Source organism: Panulirus ornatus, chromosome 31, assembly GCF_036320965.1.
Source record: "Panulirus ornatus isolate Po-2019 chromosome 31, ASM3632096v1, whole genome shotgun sequence".
Taxonomy (NCBI): domain Eukaryota; kingdom Metazoa; phylum Arthropoda; class Malacostraca; order Decapoda; family Palinuridae; genus Panulirus; species Panulirus ornatus.
In genome coordinates, this window is record NC_092254.1 from 4510062 (window position 1) to 4526637 (window position 16576).

The 16576-nt window shown below is 48.2% G+C and overlaps 1 protein-coding gene across 11 annotated transcripts in view; it reads right to left on the reverse strand.

Moving 5' to 3' along the window:
* The window catches only part of LOC139758735 (rho GTPase-activating protein 45-like), a 192764-nt gene that overhangs the window by 34376 nt on the left and 141812 nt on the right, over positions 1–16576 (reverse strand). For all 11 annotated transcript variants that reach the window (XR_011714910.1, XM_071680464.1, XM_071680463.1 and 8 more), the window contains 4 exons: positions 13729–13807; positions 8303–8474; positions 7677–7828; positions 1200–1310 (listed from right to left, as the gene is read on the reverse strand). Coding sequence is in view for 10 of the 11 variants with exons in the window: in XM_071680464.1 (XP_071536565.1) it covers positions 1200–1310; positions 7677–7828; positions 8303–8474; positions 13729–13807 (514 nt within the window). In the remaining variant the exon portion in view is untranslated. The remainder of the gene's footprint in view (positions 1–1199; positions 1311–7676; positions 7829–8302; positions 8475–13728; positions 13808–16576) is intronic.

The window sequence follows — 16576 nt, forward strand, 5'->3', positions numbered from 1 at the left end:
GACGGAGAGTCGCACCACTCCAGTGTGTCTGACCAACTCAGGTCTGACCGGATGAGTGGGGTGAGGGGTCTTACAACCCTATCAGGCACATGAGACCAGACACACAGACCCCAGCTCACCACGGTAATAACACCAACCTCAACACACACCACAGGATAAAACGGGAAACACAGGATTAATTAGTAGCGTAAAAAAGAGAACGGAAAAAACGTGTTTCGTGTAAATGCCAGACGCATCAAGTTAAAAATGACGAAGCTCATTACCTGTGCTAAATGATGGACACCCTAGACACGCTTGTAATATCCCAAGGTACGGAGAAACACCAGCAAACGTCTAGCAGAGGCACACAACCCAGGCAGGAAGAATTTACTCACTAGGATACGCTAAATAAATCATAAGGAGGTAATTTACTCACTAGGATACGCTAAATAAATCATAAGGAGGTAATTTACTCACTAGGATACGCTAAATAAATCATAAGGAGGTAATTTACTCACTAGGATACGCTAAATAAATCATAATGAGGTAATTTACTCACTAGGATACGCTAAATAAATCATAAGGAGGTAATTTACTCACTAGGATACGCTAAATAAATCATAAGGAGGTAATTTACTTAGTTACAATAACAAATCTGTTTGTAGTAAGAAGTGAGACTGCAGAAAAGGAAGAGTATGATTATGTCTGAAATGAAGGAGTGAAAATAACATAAACATTCACTCCATCTGTGGTGTTGAGAAAGAGGAGATAACAGCGAGGCTGTGGTGCAAACGTATGGATGATTCTGTTCCAGTACTCCAAAAGATATTCTTGAAGGATCACGAAGGAAGAAGGATTAAATCCATTAGTAGAGGGATCACGAAGGAAGAAGGATTAAATCCATTAGTTGAAGACTACTTAAAGGACCTTTGGTTGAATATACCGAGAGATAATAATACTCTTAAGAGATAATAATATCCTCGACTTACAGTGCTTCCCTAGGGCACTATACTCGTCCCTACCTTCTTCCAGTGTGTACAACAATGCCATCTTTACAACGTCTACAGAACCAAGTACAGACGATGTTCATCACAGGAATGTTACCTCGGGTCTTCCAGCCTCGCCCTCCTGAGTCTGGAAGAACGCGCGTGTGTCCTACGAGTGACCGGAAGGTCCTGGAAGCATACCGCGAGCCTCCAGCATCCTGGAAGTACACTTACCTCGATGAACTTGTGGGTCTGGAGGAGCGTGCAGGTGTGGCTGAGCTGGGAGCTGTTCTCGATGTCCTGGTCCAGCGCGGTGCAGTAGATGGACTGGAAAGGCAGGCAGCTCTGCAACAACGTCACCAAGTTATCGTTACAATCATGGCAGAACACCCAGGCTGATAACGTAACACCCAAGCTGATAACGTGGTATTTAAATGCTCACGAGCAATGATAACGTGGTATTTAAATGCTCACGAACGAATGATGACGTGGGGTATTGAAATGATCACGAACGAGTCACAAGTCAAGAATATAAACCGTTCAGGACTGATATAAATTTCTGTGAATGAAAAACTTCTAAAACAAAAAAAGACGTATTTGTAATCTGGATTTAAAGAAATATGAAAATGATACATTAATTACAATAATGGTGGAAAGAAGTTTATTAAGACAGCATTTATCTTGTCAGGGTTAACTAAATCGATACACCAAGTGTGTACATTGATGCTCTACACTGGATGTACTTCATCATGTACTCTCCACACAGCACTCACACTTAATGTACATTTAGTTCAATTGTTCTCAAGTTCTTCATCAAATCCCTCATTAACACTTGGTAGCTCAGACCAGATCCATGTGATGGTACTGTACCACCTGTGTGTTGATATGAATCATATATGTTGCCAACAGTTGACGTGGGAAAGATCCAATTAGACAAATGGACCCCCGTATGAAAGTGACCAACCCACGTTGTATTTCTGATATTAAAAAAGGGAGTGAAATTCAAAGCCACAGAGTCAATCAACATGAGCAAAGGGTTCAAAGAGTGAGCGATGATACCAGTTCTGAAATATATCTTCTTTTCTTTTTTTATACATAACAGAGCTGAACCATGCATTGAAAATAACAAATGAAAACATACGGGTTTCGTGCACAGAAAATAAATTGTTTCATAATATTTCAGGTAACACAAAAGAAGTTTCCTACACCCAAAAATAAAACATAATAAAGTCAATCAAGATCAGTCTTTAATTAGGAATTTACTACAGAGATGTACAACTGATTCCGGGTACATATTCAAGCATCAACTTTTTCAAACACGTTTTATAATCAATAAAAATTAAGTTACAGGAACAAAGGTTATTTGTTTACAGAATCATCAACTACTTTACAAATGAAACAGGTGAAACTTGGTCTCATTAACGATTTGATACAAAAAGGTACCCGGGCGACACAACACCTTCTCCTGTGCTAAGTTCACAACTGCCATGTAGTCTGCTGTACCCGGGCGACACTATTGTACTTCATTAACAAGATTGATCCCTAGACTGGATGAAGTCTTCACATTCATATATATATATATATATATATATATATATATATACCATCTGCACTTAACATTGGATCAAAATACAAGTGAGCTTTTTTTTCTCAGTATCATCGTAACATTTCTGGAAAATATTTGAGTCAGTGTTAATTGCTGAGAGAAAAACTCCTATAAAGTTGTCTTATAGAGAAAGCTGGTGTATACAGATTCCTGCATAACAGAGAGCAATCAGTCGACCTCGAATTCCTGGGCCAAGCCAAGGAGTGGCCATTACATTTGAGACGAAGCGATCAAAACTGCGTGGACCAACACCAGCAGTACACACAATACACCTCCTCCATTCCCGGGGATTAATCATATGGTTATTGTTGTCATTCGACTGTGAAAAGCTGTGTATACACTCCCGGACAATGACTGTTTAACAGCATCATTGTAAAACCAGGTGTTCATACGACCAAATGTCGCCGACAATAACAACACTGATTTCGATATTCGGGTTTCAAATGGTCGTCGAATATGAGGAGGCGAGCCGCTGATGAACGTCCAGGGCTTCTCAGAGTACAACCTAGGGTACACCGCCGTGTACAGCTTCCACCTCACTCACACCAGAAGCTCTGAGGCAAGAGACACATCGTCGTAATGTGTTCACGTTGTGGTGGGGGCTGCCTGCGGTGAGGGGTGACACCGATGTTGGTGATTGTGTGGTGATGGTGGTGGTGTTGGTGAGGATGGTGGTGGTGGTGGTAGTGATGATGCTAGTGTTGTCGGTGATGGTGGTGGTGTTGTCGCTGGTTCTGAAGCCGTATTTGTTCTCTTCGTCCTTCTCACCATTCCCCTGCTACTTCTCTCATCTCTCTCTCTCTTCCTTCCTTCTTACTTAGTTTCCTCCGTTTTCCGTTCATCATTTATTGCTTACTCCTCCTCCTCCTGCTCTCCCTCTTCCTCCTCATCTATATTCTCGTCTTCCTCCCCAGGTCCTGTCTTGACTCGCACCTCCTCCCTAGCGTCACGGCTCGTTTCTGCGTCTGTTTAATGTCTTTCCTTCTCCCCCAATCACAACCCCTCCCTGCCCAGACCCCAGTCACCGCCCCCGCTGGCCCGGACGTGACCCGCGTACGAGCTGTGACCAGACCCCTCAGTTCCCAGGCTGGTCAGTCTCGAGGCTTTTATCAAAATGTCTTATTTAGCAGTTCTCTATCTCCCAGGGGGAGGCGGAGAAAAGTGAGAGGCGTGAGAGTGGTGGGAGGAGGACCAGGGGAGACGAGGAGAAATCTTGAGGTGGGGTGTGTGAGGGGAGGAGGAGGGAGAGGGGAGGGGGGAGGTGTTTCTTCTCTCTCCTCCCATCCCTCACTGCCCGAGACTGTGGGGTGTCAGGCATCGAGTGGCTGGGGGGGGGGGGGGGGTGTTATCATGTTCCCGTCCTTAACGCCGGCCGCCATAACGCTCACCACGGCCGAGGCTCCCGCGGGAGGCGCTGCAGCAGGTTGGTCGTGATGGTTCCTGAGGTGGTGGTGGCGAGGGAGGACCCCCGCTGGCCATCCGATGCTCGGCTACCTATGATGACCTTCCCTCTCCTCGCCCACACACGGTACAGCCTCCCTCCTCCTCCTCTCTCCCCGACCGTCTTTCTCCCCATCCTTCCCCGACCACTCGATCACGACAGTACGACCCTTGAGCACGACATTACGAACCCTTAAACACGACAGTGGGAGCCCTGAGGACCACGATGCAGCCTTAAGGTTCGAGTTATGGGGCAGGTCACTGTACCTAAGCGTCGTACCGTCGTGCTCAAGCGTCGTACCGTCGTGCTCAAGTGTCGCACCGTCGTTGTCACAGGGTCGGCCACTAACAACACCCCTAAATTTCCCTCTCCATACTCTACCCTCCCACGGACTTCAGCCAAACATATAAAATGTACCAAAAACAGATAAACATGAAGAGAAGAATACAAAAAATCTCAGCGTTTCTTAGGAAGTAAAAGGACTGCTTTATGTTCCAAGTCTGTAAAGACAATGACCCCCCTCGTTGTGTACACAAGACGACCGTTAAGGACATGTTAACGAATACATGAGAATAGTGAAGATACACATAACTCCAGGCTATAATAGTGAAGATGTAAGTAACCACAAACTATAATAGTGAAGATATGAATAGCCTTAGGCTATGATGGTATTTACATTCATGAGGGGCAGTGAGTGGTGCAAGACAAGTGAATGATTTACTTATTACGTTGTCAACAGATGTTTTATCTTCTGACGCCTTGATGTAATCATTATGATGAGGGAAGAACCTTGACGAATATAGTCACTCCACAACACCAGCTAACCTGCCACTCTTGTCTTGTCCCACGCTTATCTCAGCCCACACTGCCCCACCCACGCTCGCAGTGCTCCCAACCCTGACTAACCCACCCTCGTCATGACTCCCGCCCCCCACTATCCTCTCCTACACCACACCACCCCCGGCCACCCCTCACCATCCTCTCCTGGTAAACTCTGCAGCCCACCCGAGCCAGGCAAGGCCCGCCCCACCACCACCACCACACTCTGGTCCTCCCCGCGAAATGGCCTTATTGTTCCGGAAATACATCCTGAATGGGCAGACCTCTTCCCTGGCCTGCTGAAGTTTAGATTGTGGTCCACTGGTAGAGAGAGAGAGAGAGAGAGAGAGAGAGAGAGAGAGAGAGAGAGAGAGAGAGAGAGAGAGAGAGAGAGAGAGAGAGAGAGAGAGAGAGAGAGGAGGAGAGAGAGAGAGAGAGAGAGAGAGAGAGAGAGAGAGAGAGAGAGAGAGAGAGAGAGAGAGAGAGAGAGAGAGAGAGAGAGAGAGAGAGAGAGAGAGAGAGAGAGAGAGAGAGAGAGAGAGAGAGAGAGAGAGAGAGAGAGAGAGAGAGAGAGAGAGAGAGAGAGAGAGAGAGAGAGAGAGAGAGAGAGAGAGAGAGAGAGAGAGAGAGAGAGAGAGAGAGAGAGAGAGAGAGAGAGAGAGAGAGAGAGAGAGAGAGAGAGAGAGAGAGAGAGAGAGAGAGAGAGAGAGAGAAGAGAGAGAGAGAGAGAGAGAGAGAGAGAGAGAGAGAGAGAGAGAGAGAGAGAGAGAGAGAGAGAGAGAGAGAGAGAGAGAGAGAGAGAGAGAGAGAGAGAGAGAGAGAGAGAGAGAGAGAGAGAGAGAGAGAGAGAGAGAGAGAGAGAGAGAGAGAGAGAGAGAGAGAGAGAGAGAGAGAGAGAGAGAGAGAGAGAGGAGGCTGAGCGAAGGTATAAACTCTCTGCAGTAAGTGGAGGAGTAGCTGACCACCAGAATGTATTGCGAGACGTCGCCGAGGCAGGCCAAGAGCTCAAGCGCCCACCGCAAGACGGAGGAAAGTCCCGTTCCAATATACCTTCCCTGGTCTGAGGTAGGTGTGCCTCATCAGCACTCCACACCACGAGGATTGACCGTTATAATACCTCCTTGTGCTCCTTCCTCCCTCGTGCAGCTAGAGTGTGGCACTCTCTTCCTCCTTCTCTCCCTACCGACTTTATTGATCCACCTTGCAGTGTCAGGTCTAACATACAGCCCGCGGAGCCATGATTAATTCTTAGATTATCTATCTCACTTTTGTCCTTCAGTTGCGATGGCTACTGACGACAGGGGCGGCGCAGTGTTTGCCCGCGTCACTCCCGTCATTATAGACGTACCCAGCCTGCCCCACAACATGGCCAATCCTGTGGTCATCGAGGTCTGTTCTACCTTGCAGTCCCCTCGTGGATAATCCTCCTCAACCTGTGTGACTCGTCAGATACATTTCAAGTTCTACATAATCTTCACCGTTAACTGCTGGTGGTAATATTCAGTTCTACATAATCTTCAACGTCAACTGCTGGTGGTAATATTCAGTTCTACATAATCTTCAACGTCAACTGCTGGTGGTAATATTCAGTTCTACATAATCTTCAACGTCAACTGCTGGGTGGTAATATTCAGTTCTACATAATCTTCAACGTCAACTGCTGGTGGTAATATTCAGTTCTACATAATCTTCACCGTTAACTGCTGGTGGTAATATTCAGTTCTACATAATCTTCAACGTCAACTGCTGGTGGTAATATTCAGTTCTACATAATCTTCAACGTCAACTGCTGGTGGTAATATTCAGTTCTACATAATCTTCAACGTCAACTGCTGGTGGTAATATTCAGTTCTACATAATCTTCAACGTCAACTGCTGGTGGTAATATTCAGTTCTACATAATCTTCAACGTCAACTGCTGGTGGTAATATTCAGTTCTACATAATCTTCACCGTTAACTGCTGGTGATAATATTCAATTCTACATAATCTTCAACGTCAACTGCTGGTGGTAATATTCAGTTCTACATAATCTTCAACGTCAACTGCTGGTGGTAATATTCAGTTCTACATAATCTTCAACGTCAACTGCTGGTGGTAATATTCAGTTCTACATAATCTTCAACGTCAACTGCTGGTGGTAATATTCAGTTCTACATAATCTTCACCGTTAACTGCTGGTGGTAATATTCAGTTCTACATAATCTTCAACGTCAACTGCTGGTGATAATATTCAGTTCTACATAATCTTCAACGTCAACTGCTGGTGGTAATATTCAGTTCTACATAATCTTCAACGTCAACTGCTGGTGGTAATATTCAGTTCTACATAATCTTCACCGTTAACTGCTGGTGGTAATATTCAGTTCTACATAATCTTCAACGTCAACTGCTGGTGGTAATATTCAGTTCTACATAATCTTCAACGTCAAGTTCTACATAATCTTCACCATTAACTGCTGGTGGTAATATTCAGTTCTACATAATCTTCAACGTCAACTGCTGGTGGTAATATTCAGTTCTACATAATCTTCACCGTTAACTGCTGGTGGTAATATTCAGGGAAGTAAGAACACGACAGTAAAGTTCATCATGGCGTCATAAATCAGAGTCTGAATGTGCGAGGGGTTTATCTGAGCTTGCCAGTGCTAGGGTGCGACCCTTGAGCACGACGGCACGACCCTTGGGTATGAATGAGGTCTGGTCGTTCACCTGACCATTCACGGTCAAGTCAAAAGCTAGGCCATCCTACCCAAGGGTCGTACTGTCGTGCTCAGAGGTCGTGCCGTCGCGCTCAACAAAGGTCTATACACGCAGGTGTGTGTGTGTGTGTGTGTGTCACGTACCTCGTCCTTGAGCGCAGGTCTGATGGTGTGGGCCAACTTGGTGAGGTTCCTGGCGTACTCGAGGTCCATCTGCGCTCGCTTCTCTATGTACGCCATCACGTCCTTGGCGTACTTGCTCCACACCTTGGCGCGGTGCAGGGCGAACTCCACTCCTGCATCACAAACCACCGATTAATCTCCTGAACTTACACCTAATTAACTCGCTCGTTAGTGGAAGGATGTAACGAGTGTCCTAATTAAGAAAGAGTGGTGGGACCTAGATAATAAATGACCAGACCCCGTGTATAGGGTTATTCGGTCTGTCAATGGTGGCCATTTACACATCACTGGGGATCAAAGAGCCGGCTCGACCTACCACAGCTGTGGTGTCTTGCCCCAGCCAAGGCTGGCACCCATTTATCTACCGACCCACCCGCGCCGGGGATCGAACCGGCGTCAGTGGAGCAGAACAGCTTGATGCGGGGGTCCAGAGATGATATTAATACTAGGAAGGCATGAAAACAACAATTACTACTACTACTACTACTTCTACTACTAGTACAACTACTACTACTACCACCACCACTACAACTACTATTAGTAACAAAAACAACAATAATAACAGAGGGATCCTGGTGGGACATTACCTTGTTCATGCCTGTGGAGGTAGTCGTCGATCTGGTGTGGTGTGAGAACCTCTGGTTCCTTGAGGCCAGCGTCCAGACACACTCCTCCTGCCACACCACCACCACTACCGCCGCCGCCGCCTCGCTCGCCTGTGCTACTCTCAGCGTCGCTGCTCACCAGGTTCTCACACGACTGACACATGCCAAGGCAAAACAAACACATTAGCCCCTCCCTGACGCAGGCTCTTGCCCAGAATCACAATAAAAATGTCGTCTTTACATAGAAACAAAGAAAAAAAACCGGTCATCCATCATCCCATAGCTGAAATCTCTGACCAGATAGTGAAGGAGCGACGCCATAAATCTGGGGCCTTCTCCTGCGTCCTACGATTCGGCCACAACAAAATGTAAGAAACAAACGCACATACACGCAGGTCTTCCCCAGTTCCTCCTAAGGTCTTCCCCAGTTCCTCTAATATACCTGTCGCAGTTCGTCCCCAGCGGGGCTACATGTTGTATAGAGTGTGGCCGCCAGTGGACGTCCCCTTATGATTCACTCACAAAATCTTCGTTTCCCCGTGTACACATCTGGAATATTCGTACCATTTTTCTCACCAGTGTTAGGTCAACATCACGACGGTATGTACGACGGTTTGACCAGGCCCGAGGACCGTGCCCTCGTGGTCATGGGTCGTACCGTCGGGATGAGGGGGTCGTGTCGCTCTGGTCAAGGGTCGCAGCGTCGTGGTCAAGGGTCGCTGCGCTATGGTCGAGGGAGACAAAAAAAAAAAAAAAAAGCGTGGAACATGAGAAGTTAAAAGCTGCCCCCTTCCCTAATGGTGGGGTGGGAGAGGGGCACACCTGGGAGGTGCCCTCTTCCTGGACACCAGACCCGTGACCTCCACTACTGAAACAAACGCACGGAAATATTTCTTGTATTGGAAACCCATCGGATAATTCTCGTGACGAGTGAAGGTGTTTGTGGTGCTGTAACCTGGTTGGGAAGTGTGGCGAATGTGGTGGTAATAATGGTAGCAACAGTGGTGGTGGTAGTGGTTGTGGTGCCACCAGAGAGACACACACAAGTTTAGCGGACCGTAGGCAAATCTACGTCACTACGTCTCCGTCTACGTCCCTAGGGCACGACTGTAGCTCCTGGCCTCTATCCTCATCTGATACATCAAAGGATAGACCATTACACACGCATGGATCGCGCGTGCCGTCGTGGTCAAGTTGTCGTACCGTCGTACCCAAGTTGTCGTACCGTCGTGCCAAAGTGTCGTACCGTCGTACCCAAGTGTCGTATCGTCGTACCCAAGTGTCTTACCGTCTTAATCAAGGGTCTGAACCCCCTGTCGTCCTCAGGAATACGTCCTCCCTGCATTCAGAGGAGGGGAGAGGGAGGTGGGGGGAGCGTCGAACTCAATACCAGCAGGAGTTGTTGTGTGACAAGCGAGGCAACAATTCCTCAATCTCCAGCTGCCTCAACCCGGGCGGAAGATGTGACCACCGGAGGACGGGGAGCCTGGCAAGCCTTCTACTGGGCCGGCACGTCCCTCCCGCCTGGACCCCCTGCAGACACACGGAGAGGGAATCTTAATCTACAAAGACGCGATGCTTCAAGACTTGTCAATGGGGCTCACATCATCATCATCTTCTTGCGGACCCCGTCGGCAACTTGAGGGGGTAGACGATGCCTCAGGTTTAACAGAACGGAAGAACCTTGTACACAGCGATGCCACCACAGTATACAGTAGGAGGTATAAGCTTTCCACTCTGCTTTGTGATGCCGACCCCAGTCACACAACACGTCCACATTCAAGGAACACAGAAGACGGGATGAGAGTGGGAGCTGTTCAGGAGTGGGGAAAGTCCTTTCCAAACGCGCCAGGTTGTAGTTGTGAGGCCGGGCTGAGCTTGGACTCTATAACTGGGAAAGTTTGGAGATGTATGGAGGATGGAAGTAAAGGCTGACGTGTACACGTATGTGGGGCATTGGAGGGGGATGTCCAGCCTGACCCAGTAGCTTCATTCTTAACCAAGTGGAAGGTCAGGTCAACCATCCAGACACGGAGGGTGTAAGATGCTTCCAGGCAGCAACACTCCTTCGTCAGGAGGGTAGTGTCTCCCTTGGGGCGGCCGCTGTCTACAACTTAACACAGTAAAACCCGTCATCTAAACTTTCCAGGGCAGGTCGTCACAAAAGACTGCTCGCTGCCTTTATCAAGAGCGCTGTGGGCCACGCCTCTTTCTGGGTTCACCAACTTGTTAACTCATTCTAAAAGTTGCGTCCCAAGTTTTAATACATTCTGTCTCTCCTGCCGCCATGTGCTGCAGGTGCTGCTATACAGGAGGGGAACTGTGAGGCTGAGGGAGTGATTACCCCTCAATCTGTCTGTAATCACCTTGTCTATAACGTAATGATTTACACGTAAGAATATGAGTATTGGGGATGACATGGGGTGGATGATTAATACTTGGATTAATACGATACGTGTACTAATGTGAGGCAGCGAAGTGATTAATACGTCTACAAATGTGAGGCAGTGAAGTGATTAATACGATACGTCTACTAACGTGAGGCAGTGAAGTGATTAATACGATCGTCACTATTCATCCCATGACCAGTCCTGCAATCCTTTGAGCACGACGTTACGACCCTTTGGGTGTGACGACCTGGCCTCTGACCTGACCACGACAAGTCAGGCCCCAAGACAGACCAACACACCCGAGGATCGTACCGCTGCTCTCGAGGGATCGCACCACGGCGACGCTCCAGTACCGCACCGTCGCACGACTCAGGGATCACACCACTAGTTGTCGTGCCCCCAGGGGGTCGTGCTGCCTCCCACAACACTATCCAGGGAACAGCAGGCGACTGACTGACCATCTTCAACTACCCATTCTTAATTTCCAGGTCGCGGCTCACGACTCGCACGATTCCTACACGTCCTGGCTTCCCTCCCGACGCCGCTCCTCCCGGGGGTTCTTCCTGGCCTTACACCACTACCCCCCACCCCAGGGACGCTCCTCTGGCGGAGCGTCAGGATCAAGGGGCCTCAACACAGAGGCGATTCCCGCCAACTGTTGGCGAATTCCCACCGCAGCAGCGGCCGCTGGCGGCGCTAACGAGATGAACATGAAGCTGAGCTGGAGCCCCACACATCCATCTGGTCCCTGGTGAGCTGGGAGACTTAAAATGTCTAAAAATGTGTTCTGGTAACTGTTGTAAGCCTCAACACCCGCCCAGGGTCAGGGATATCCTCTCATGGATATAGTGTCCTCTTCTGTATCCATGCAAGTTTAATGAATTATCATTATCATTATCACATCTAGTATCATTATCATTATTCTTATCATTACTATCATTCTTATTCTTATAATCATTATTCTATTATAGTCATTATCTCCTAATAACTATCTAGTCTTCAATTTTCAAGAGCCAAATCTTCTGGTCACTATATTTTCTTTCTGGAATTCAATCCTTCCACACCAGCCGTCCACACACATGATCCACACCTCCTCCACTCTCACTCTACACACACACACCATCACACCCCCTCAACTCGTGCTCCACCTCCACCACACCAGGTCAACCTGTACACCTCCTGTACACTCCACATCACCCCCTCCACCACACTCCATATCCACCCGACCCCCAGGTCTCCAGGCAGCCCCCGGGGTAAGACAGGACCCACATGAGCGTGGCAGGTGAGTTCCTGGTGTGTGGCATCAGATTCCTCACGTGATACCCCAACCTCCATGATATACTGCTCTCCCACAACCCCATCCATCCCCCCCCCCCCCATCATGCTACACCCAAGCCTCGACTCTCTCTCTCTCTCTCTCTCTCTCTCTCTCTCTCTCTCTCTCTCTCTCTCTCTCTCTCTCTCTCTCTCTCTCCACAACTCACCCTTACCCACCCTTCCCATCATGTCACACTTTAGGGGTTACTATCACCACTCAATCTCTCCCCTTCCCACACACACATACGCACACACACACACACACACACACACACACACACACACACACACACACACCCACACACACACACACTGTGTTGCCTGAGGGCGACGGGTGTGGGAGGCATGTTACCAAGCGGGCGCCAGCTGGGGCCATACAGAGGTTTATTTACCTCCCTTGCCTCGCATCATCGGCTTGAAATGTCGTGCGGTCCAGGTAAACATCGACTGCTTCACCTGTGTCCATACACCGGGGTGATGCATCGCCTGTGGACGTCACCTGTACTACACACGAATGTACGACGTCCAGCCCAGAGCACTTGTGTACTTTCCACGTGTCCAGGGAGAGGACGACACTGCCTTGCGTCTGGTGAACGTAAGGAAGACTGGCCAGGCGACTGACCCAACCTGTGGCTGGCTGTGGCACAAACAGGATCGTATCTGACCTGCACGTAGCGTCTTTCAAAGCCTCACCATTCAGTATCTGTGTAACTATTGCCATGTCCGAGACGACACTAGAATCACCACCATGAGCTTGTCATACGGAGTCATGCAGCATGATGTACACGTACAAATATATGTATGTAAGTCTCCTCACGAAGTCCTTCAGAACGCAGTACTGTACCCCTGAACGTACTGTCCACTACTGTGACTTCAGTTTTCGACAAGACCTGGATTCCCCTCACCAGCAGCAGGATGAGATCTCTCCTCTCGTCAACAAGGATCAAGTCCCCTTCCAGTCGGCAGATCCTGTCCAAGACTTCTCCACACACGTCCTCACATTCCTAATCCTCTTTTCACCCGCCTTCCCCAAACTAAACCTATTCGCCCGGTAAACATGCAACGTAAAATGCATTCCTCCAGCTGTCTGCAGCAGCCCTGGTCTGGCTCACGCTGGCTGAGGAGACTGTGTTGATGAAATCGCGCGAGTGTTTTTTTTGAGGCGCGAAGACATGACTGCATGGCATCCCAGACCTTACAAGTCTTGTCCATATTGGAAAAGGAAATATATATATTTTCACCCCAGGATGCGCAACGATAACTCAACATTGTCCGAGATGACGGCATCTACCTTTCGGAGTCTGAGGGGCAGTGTATGCGTCGCAGAATCACTGTAATTTGAGATCATCTTTGGCCCAAGGCGACGCCCACAACAACCGCCTCTCTCACACCTTGGCGTCCTGACTCTTGTCTCCGTGATGCCAGACGCGGCCAACGAACAACTGTGCCAGCGAACGCAAACATCGGCGCATCAGTTGTGTTCATCACCGACGGCAAACGTGGACAGCGTACGACTGTGTCAGCGAACGGACGGAAAGCGTCCACCCTGCCCAGGGTGAACTTGTCAACAAGATGACGTCCTGTGTGGGTGACAGGTGGCGGACTGGGCCCACACACACACACACACACACACACACACACACACACACACACACACACAAGGGGACCTTGAGTTTACCTACAGTATACCTCTATACTGACCTTGTTCCTTGATGAGGCGGTAGAGCAGTTGAGCACAGCTGACGAGCTATCAATGTCGCCCATAAGATATTCCGACACTCTGTAAACATAAAATAAATTAATTAATCATCAGGACATAAACCTCATAAAAACGTACGTACCCAACAGTGCACACATACCTCTGTATCCGGACATACATTTCTCTAACTGGACCCCTGCAAGTGTCCGGATATAACCCCTGCGTACCCCAGCATGTGTCCGGATACATATACCTCTATACATTAGGAACCATCTCCGTACCCGGATGTCAGTATATGTCCGGATACATGACTCTACACATGAACACACATATCTGCATCCGGAACCCAACACATGTCCGGATACAAGCCACTGTATCCGGACTCAGACAACAGAGACAATGATGGAGTAATACAAGGGTAAATCATTATTAATATACTCACATCATACCAATGCCATGAGACAAAACGAATGAGGAATAATTAAAGGGACACAGCAGGTGCCAGTGCCCTACATCATGGACGACTGTAATTCCCCCATGACACCACATGTACTTACCCATCTGTACTGCATGGGGTAGGAATGGTGCACTCGTGGGGACCCCTCTCATCTTTTGAACAGTCTCTGTTTCCTCATGCCACAGTGTCAGACCAACAACTTAACCCATTCACCTCCCATCTTGTAGTTCAAAAGTACTTCTCTGCATCTGTGACTGTGTACAGAAGAATGTCAGGTTGTGTGTGTGTGTGTGTGTGTGTGTGTGTGTGTGTGTGTGTGTGTGTGTGTGTGTGTGTGTGTGTGTGTGTGTCCAAAGAAACACTTACGAAAGCTTTCGTAACAGAATATGAAAATATAGAAGTCTTGACACATCTTAATAATCAGTCTTCATAATAAGAGACAAAATTTTCTTACTGGGAAGAAATTCTATGAATACGACCAGATACATAAGTGTACAGTCCAAGTCTGAATTTGTGGCGTATTTTCTCCCGGAGTTGCGTATTTCCACACACGTTGATGAGGTTCAGCCAAACAGTAATTTGCCAGCAAAGCTGAGCGAAAACGTGACACTTTAATTTCCATAAATCCGTCGGTTGGAAACATATAGTGAAATGCTGCGTCCCGCCCTGGTTCCTGCCAGGTCCTACCTACTCTTACACTGCCAGGTCCTACCTACTCTTACACTGCCAGGTCCTACCTACTCTTACACACACATACACACTGAACACGCCCTCACTGCTGGCGGGAACACTAGCACCCATGTAACACGACGGTGCGACCCTTGAACACGACGGTATGTCCCCTGAGCACGAAGGTACGACCCATGAACACGACAGCACGATCCTTGAACACGAAGGTATGACCTTTAGACACGAAGGTACGACCACATGGCCACGACGATATGGCTGGCGCCCTTGAACACGACATTACGACCCTTAGGTACGACGGTGCGACCCACTGGGTATGAAGGGCCTAGGGGCTTTGACCTTGACCCTCCCTAACCAGCATTTGGCCGGGGTCAGCTACAAGAGGAGGTCCACACAGCAGGATATACATACAACATAATGTACAGCACCACACGTAATGTACAGCACCACATGTAATGTACAGCATCACATGTAATGTACAGCACCACCCGGCTCTACCAGGGGACGTGGATGAGTGGAGCGTTACCCAACTATGGCCATACTTCACCCCGAGTCTTGCTCACACGTCACCCGTCCTACACGAGAAGACACATTAAGCGGGCCAGAACCACACGCATGCACAATGTTGCTGGGGAGAAAAAATGTAAATAATGGAGCTCTCTCTCTCTCTCTCTCTCTCTCTCTCTCTCTCTCTCTCTCTCTCTCTCTCTCTCTCTCTCTCTCGGTGTAACACAGGAAGGGGGTACCGGAGGGTGTGTGTGTGTGTGTGTGTGTGTGTGTGTGTGTGGAAGTAGTTGCGATGTGTACAGTACCAGTACGCAAAAATATTTACAAAGGTACAGTTGGGAAACAATGTAAAAAAGAAATTAGCCTAGTACGTAATTGTGTTCGTCTACCAAACACGGGCGACGTAATGCAATTGTAACAAACATACAAACGTGCGCGCGCACACACACACACACACACACACACCCTCCGGTACCCCTTTCCTGTGTTACACCGAGAGAGAGAGAGAGAGAGAGAGAGAGAGAGAGAGAGAGAGAGAGAGAGAGAGAGCATTCCCGCTGGAAATGATGATGTCAGAGGAGCGTCCAGCGGCGGTACGAACACATGAGAAGTGGAAAATATTTTGCTGCCGCAACGAGAACCCGCACTGGCCGCCTCCCTCCCTCCCTCCTGCATGTACACCGCTCGTCACCAGCCATGACCATCACACACACACACACACACACACACAACGCTTTATTTACTTCGCAAATATTTCTTACTCCGAGAACAATACAATATATATATATATATATATATATATATATATATATATATATATATATATATATATATATATATATATATATATATATATACACACGGGTATAAAAATGAAATACGTTTATAACTCTACGTACGCACGTTTTCATAAAACAGTCAGAGCAACATAGCCTGGGGCCTATGTGGCCACAGACACACGCGGGAGGGTATACCACATAGGCGGGGGGAGGCATGAAAGCAAGGTCGGGTGGATCACTGGTGTGTGTGTGGGGGGGGGAGGGTAACTATGTGGGGACAACCTCACGCTCATGATGGATGAACCCCCACACCCCAGCACACGACGCATGACCTGAACACTTTACCCGGTAACTGATGTGCGTGGAGAGGGGCTCTCTCTCTCTCTCTCTCTCTCTCTCTCTCTCTCTCTCTCTCTCTCG